General features: G+C 34.9%; 1 protein-coding gene across 1 annotated transcript; it reads right to left on the bottom strand.

Moving 5' to 3' along the window:
- Positions 1-1,141: 1,141 nt before the first annotated feature.
- Positions 1,142-4,290, bottom strand: LOC130818138 (pentatricopeptide repeat-containing protein At5g08305). Its single transcript, XM_057684188.1, has one exon. It carries the CDS (start codon positions 3,994-3,996, stop codon positions 2,395-2,397), a length of 1,602 nt encoding a protein of 533 aa, XP_057540171.1. The 5' UTR covers positions 3,997-4,290; the 3' UTR covers positions 1,142-2,394.
- Between the last annotated feature and the right edge of the window lie 2,547 nt (positions 4,291-6,837).

Here is a 6,837-nt window from a genome sequence, read left to right as displayed (position 1 = left end):
TACTAATACTAAAAAAAATTGTAATAATAATAATAATAATAATAATAATAATAATAATAATAATAATAATAATAATAACAATATTAATAATAAAAATAATAATAATAATAATAATAATAATAATAATAATAATAATAATAATAATAATAATAATAATAATAATAACATTAATAATAATAACAATAATAATAATAATAATAATAATAATAATAATAATAATAATAATAATAATAATAATAATAATAATAATAATAATAAATAATAAATAATAAATAATAAAAATACAAAAAACAAAATTGATAATTATAATAACAAATAAAAATATAATAATTAAAAAAAAATTAAATTGAATCGCACAAAACTGGGCGACTGGACCATGATTCAGTCGAACAAAATTGGGCGACTGGACCATGGTTCAGTACATAAGGTTTGTGCGATTTTTTTTTCCTAAAAAGAATTACAGCGATACAAATCGAAAAATTTACGTACCGGATCCGATTCGTAGTCGCTTTCGTTAACCATAGTTAAACGATTACAAGTAACAGCTTGTTTAAAACCGAATAACGTTTTTAAAGAGTTTTTAGAGAGATAGTACCGTATTTGAATTCGTATATCACACAATAACGCGTCCGAGAATTCTATTTATATACAGAAATCTTGTCATTAAAGTGTTAATAGTATTATTAAGTGTTATTTACATTTGTTAATTAAGTTTTAAGCCCAATGGCAATTTTGTAATTTTTTAAACTTTAGGGGCAAATTAGTAATTTTAAGAGGGGGTGGCGATAAAATGAAAAAGGATGGTGATGTTTAATAACACCCTAAAAATAAATGTGTTCTAAGTCTTACTATTAAAAATTTCAATCTCAAGCATAATTGTCACAAACAGAGAAGGGCCCACTTATGATACTTCGTCTGTCCCTTTCGCTTTGCACCATTTCCAAAGTTTTTACTATTCTGCATCCATTCTTAGTTGTACGTGATTCAAAATATAAACGGTCAAAATAACATATTGAATAACGAAAAAAGCTAAATGGTGCACGTAAGTAAAGTATAGATTAGCTTATGTTCAGTGATAAGTGATGGATACAACTCCAATGCAGTATTTTCCTATTGGCTTTGGTAGAAGATGTGGTCTTGCGAACCGAAAATGTGACGTAACGCTTTTGGATCAAGAAGAGAGGCATTGGAAAGTGAAGTTGTCTCCCTTATCAAGTGGGCAACCCAGATTTACGCTTGGATGGAAACAGTTTTGTGACGCAAATTGTGTTAGTAAGAGCAATATACTCTGCTTTCAGCTCCACACAGCTGGGAGAAGCCCAATCTTGAAATGCTTTAGTAAGTTATATTCTTAGCATAAAAAATCCTGTTATTCATTTTCCCAGAGAAAAGGTCCATCAATATTGGATATTATAGTTGAAAATACTCGTTTTGGTTTAAAATTTGAGCAGGAATTAAAAAGCAGAAACGAGAAATCGATATTGCTTGTTCCAAATCGACGAAGAATGAATGACTAAGGTTGAATCCTCAATGCTTTTGTTTTTAGAGACGACCGTTTGGATCTGTCTAACAAGAGAAAGTGGCCTTATGTATGAGCTAAACTGTGCAAGCTTAACTTTAATGGTTTATCCTGTGTATTTCCTCATCCTCTTATAAGTTCATAATTTTCTTCACTCGAACCAAGTCCTTCACTGATAGCCTATGTCAAGACTAAAACAGCCGTAAACAAATTGCAATTTCGTGCACAAGGAAAGTGTGATCGCAATGAATAATCTACGGAATAAGGCAGAAAAAACCAGATTTATGAAAGTACATTATCCACCAAATAAGCAAGATGGACAGTATAGTTTCTATAAAGCCCAAAAATCCTGCATTTCCTGCCTTCATAGCATCTTAACATAGGATTTAAGTTTTTTCTCTGAGCTTTGGTGACTACATAATAACTCTACCTACCTATAGCAGTACATTCAGGAAAGATGCATCAGTAAAGCAGAATAAGCCTTATCAAATACTTCTATAGCACAGAAAATTTCAAATGAAACTATATTGCTCATTAGTGAACTAATTTGAAGATATATTCATGGCTTCATTAACCAAGAGTTGAATTAACTGGCTCCAAAACTTAAACTGCAACATTTCTTCAGCCCATGGCCATCAAGTGGTTCCCACCTAGAAACCTTACCCTTGCTAGTGATGATACTGAACAAAGAGGTTGTTTCTGATTGACCCTGTTACCGAACATCATGTGCAACTTCACATAAATAGATATGCACAAGATTTAGTGAATCAATTTAATATAGTCCAGTATAATCCGAAACTAATATTCAGCTCGATCGAACTAAGGGACACTCTACTATACACAATACTGCAAAGTAGAAATTACAGTAAGTTCAACTAGTATAAAATGCTACATTCAACGCAATTTGAATCCTTCTTCATTTGCCTCAAAATAAAATTTACCATCTTATAGACTTCAGTTGACTTCGGGTGTCTTTTATCGTGTGCTATAAACATTTCAAGAGCCCCTGAAATTTCAATGTAGCTAGCACCGGGGAACTTCTTCACCCCTATACTGTCCATAGCTTGTCTCATCATTTTTGCATCATCCCAACACTTGACAGCAGCATACACATTGGACAAGCCCACATATCTTCCATCATGATGAGGATCAACTTCGACAAGCTGTTTCCCAAGTATCTCTGCAAGGTCTAATCTTCCATGGCTCATACAACCACTATGAAGCGCACCCAACATTGAAGGCGTTGGCTTCAAAGGCATTCTGTTCAGAAAATCATAAGCTTCTTCCACCTGACCTGCCCTTGCCATAACATCTATCATACAGGCATAATGCTCAGACTTGGGTTTCATGCCACTTCTCGTAAGATCTTCGAAAAACTTCCAAGCTTGTTTCACCAACCCTCTATGAGCGCAAGCGGATAACAAACACAGATATGTTATTTCATCGGGCACAATTCTGATAATTGACATTTCCATAAACAGATTAAGCACCTCCTGAACATATCCATGGCTTGCAAGCCCTCCAATAATGGCATTCCACAGGAAAACATCAGTTTTATCTTTTGGCACACTTCTAAAAACAACGACGGCCTCCTCTATTGCTCCACATTTTGCATACATGTCCACAACAGAAGTGAGCAACTTAAGATTTAAGGTCAGGTTATTCTTGATTATATGACGATGCATTGATTTCCCTTGCTCAAGGGCTCCTAAATGTGAACACGCGCACAAAACACTCACCATTGTCACCTCATTCGCCTTAGGTTTCCCTCCTACCTTCATCCTCTCAAATACCTTCAAAGCTTCTCCATAATCACCACTCTTAACATACCCATCAATCAGAGAGCTCCACGACACGATATCCTTATCAGGCATTGACTTGAAAATTTCATGGGCCTTTACTAAATCCCCACACTTAGCATACCCATCAAGCATAGAATTCCATGTCACAATAGTTTTCTGCTGCATTTCATCAAACACTTTACGTGCATTCAATATATCCTTACAAGAAGTATACATATGAATCAAAGAATTCTGAACAAATATATCCAATTCATGTCCAGATTTCAAAACTAGAGAATGCAACGACATTCCATGTTTAATTGAAGCAAGGCGGGCCGAAGCCTTAACTATAAAAGGGAATGTGTAATGATCAGGGATGATTCCATAGTGCTGCATTTCCAAAAAAACTTTAATTGATTTATTTGGAATTGGGCTAGCTGAGAAAAGCTTAATGACTCTGTTCCAATGGACAACCGAGGGACTGGGATTGTGCAACAACAAACGATGAGTGTAATTGACGTTGCCTAAATCTGCAAAGATTGAAAAGAGTTTAGATGCAAATTGATGGTGTTTCGATAGTCCAGAAGCTATAATAACGCCATGGATTTGCTTAAGCACTGATAATGGTTTTGGATGATCGAACAAGGTGATCAAAGATTGAAGAAAGCTGCCATTGTTAATGCAAGTGCCCAACATTTAACAATAAGCAGAATTAAAAGCAGTGTGTTATTAATTATTAAATGGGTGAATGAAAATGGAAACTAATATGAATGAATATGACCAAGAAAGTTATGGTGATAAAACTCATTCAGAGAGAGATGTTGAACGGAATTTCTTCAAAACGAGCAATGGTTGTTATTTGCAAAAAATGAAACTCAAGCAAATAATGAATGATGTGCATTCCAACTTCGGTGCTCATTAAAAAAATTTCTCAAGTGGGTGAGGCATGATAAGCTATTTTGTTTTTGCTTTTGAGGCTCCAAACCGGAATTTTTTTTACGGATTGAATATTTTTTCGAAAATTTGCGTTTTGGGAATTTATTTCTCATTATTTTTGCTTTTGAGGCTCCAAACTAGGGATGGTCATGGGTGGGATTGGAGCGGGTCTGGTCAGACCCGGACTCGGACCATTTTATCTTTTATGGATCCAGACCTGGATTCGGACCCTTAGGGTTTAAAATTTTCAGACCCAGACCCAGATCCTACGGATTTGACGGGTTTAGGGTCCTTAATGGGTCTTATACAAAACCTTTTTAGTTGTCAAAATTGTACCTTTTGCGAGTCTTTTTGTATTTTTGTAAGCAACTTATTATCGTATTACAAACACTTGTTCGAATCCATAAAATTCAAATACAAAATAATTACTAAAACGTAAAAACACTTGTCTAAATATATAATTAAAAATCAAATATAAAAGACTAAATGAGAAACATAGTGAATCAAGTGAATGAGAAAAAAATTAGGGACTTAGGGTTACTGGATTGAGAATGAGAACTTGAGAAGGCAATCAAGTGAATCAAGTAATCAACTGATCAAGGGCCCAAGGCATTATATTATTATATATTATTAATAAAAAATTTAATATTAGTATTTAAAAATCAGAAATTCAAAATATAAAATTTTGAAATTCACCTTGGGACCCGGACCCGGACCCGTCAAATATTTTTTGGATCCAGATCCGACCCGGATCCGATGAGTCTCAAAAATTTAGACCCAGACCCTTAAAAAAGGGGCGGGTCCGGAGCGGGTCCAACAGGGTCCTGAACCCATGACCGTCCCTACTTCAAACCTTAATATAAATTAAATTAATTGTAGGATTTTCTTTAGAGATTGAAAAATATTTTTTCGAAAATATTGCATTTTGAGAATTTATTTCTTATTTTTACATCCATGGAAAACTTATATTCCATGGTACCATCCACGTAGGATAGATAGGTAGAAACCTTTTTTCTTTTATGTAGCTATAACCGCTATATATAATAACGGTTTTATTTGAAGTTCAAACTAAAATCACTTTCTCAGATGGAGTTTAGCTTTTAAGAACTATTTTCCAAAAATTAAAGAAACAAAAATTTGTAATATAACATAAATGCCATCTAAGATGGTGGTTTTACTTGTGTTAAAAAACTGCATTTTCCTTCCTTCATCCCCATTGTTGCCCCTGTTGTTGCACATGACTCCTGTGAAAAAAAAAAAAATTCTCCCGCCATCTATGAGTCCCTCTCTCACTCATAGATGGCGGTTTACTTGAAATTAAATATGTTGTAAGAGTGCATCATGTTAATTATGAGACATGGCCAAATTTCTTCATCTGTCACTCACAACTGTACTTGAATTTAAAAAAAAATGTTGCCAGACAATGTCGCCATCTTAGATGGCGGTTTACTTATACAAAAAAAGAGACATTTTTCCATGTAAAACCGCCATTTCAGATGGCAGTCTAGGAAACACGGACACGGCACCTCACCGGCGTGTCCCGTGTCGGACACGGACACGCGACGGACACGCGAAAATCCGTGTCCGACACGCCAAATGAAGTGTCCAATATTTTAATATTTTTTCGGACACGTGGACACGGCAAGGACACGCGACGGACACGGCAAGGGACACGACAAGGACACGTGTGTTGTTTATATTTAAAAAAAAAATTGAAAATAAAATCAGTACACAGACACAGTACACAGACACAGTAAGCCATTGCTTTTGAGGTTTGCTGCCAATGCCATTGCTGGCTGCTGCCAGGCTAATTGGCTAGTAGGAACTGGGAAGAGCAAGTAGCCCATACCTTCTGAAATGCTATTTCAAGGCTGCTTCTTTTCATAACTCTTATTTTTTCCCAAATATTTACAATCATGTCTAGTAGTGGGGCTATCAAATGAAAGATTGTAAAATTATCTTTAATTTGATATATTTATTATATTACCATTTACGTGTCCCCGTGTCTGCCATTTTTAAGTTGGCGTTTTCCCGTACCCGTGTCGTGTCCGTGTCCGTGTCCGTGTCCGTGTCCGTGTCCGTTTTAGTGCAACCTAGATGGCAGTTTGATTATTAACCCAAAAAACCAAAAAAAATAATTAAATCATAGTAAACCACCATTTATTTGAGATAATGAGGAAAGCATAATCAATGGTTTTGGAGGTGGAAATTTTCCATATTAAAATTGAGTGAGCATCAAAAACTAACTCACATGAGGAGTTGTGAGAATTAACGGTTTTAATTACGAGAGTGTGCAACAACTTACCACAAAGATTCAACCCATTGTGGGTCAGTTGCCGAGTAGGAGAGAAATCAAAATGTAAAGAAAGAATAAATATATCCTTTTCATTTTGAAAAGCCACAGAATTAGGAATAGAATCATCATCATCATTTGAAAATTTAAAGAGTTCATTAATTAGGGTTTAGAGTTGATAATCTCGTGGCCCTTCACAAAGCTTCTTCAAGGCTGGAAACCCATCAATTGTAGTGAAAGAAAGATTACAATAAAAGATTTTAACAAGAATAGGATAAGTTATTGAACATGGATCCAACAACTTTCTC

Source organism: Amaranthus tricolor, chromosome 7 (assembly GCF_026212465.1).
Source record: "Amaranthus tricolor cultivar Red isolate AtriRed21 chromosome 7, ASM2621246v1, whole genome shotgun sequence".
Classification (NCBI taxonomy): domain Eukaryota; kingdom Viridiplantae; phylum Streptophyta; class Magnoliopsida; order Caryophyllales; family Amaranthaceae; genus Amaranthus; species Amaranthus tricolor.
This window is presented reverse-complemented; position numbering and strand designations above follow the sequence as displayed.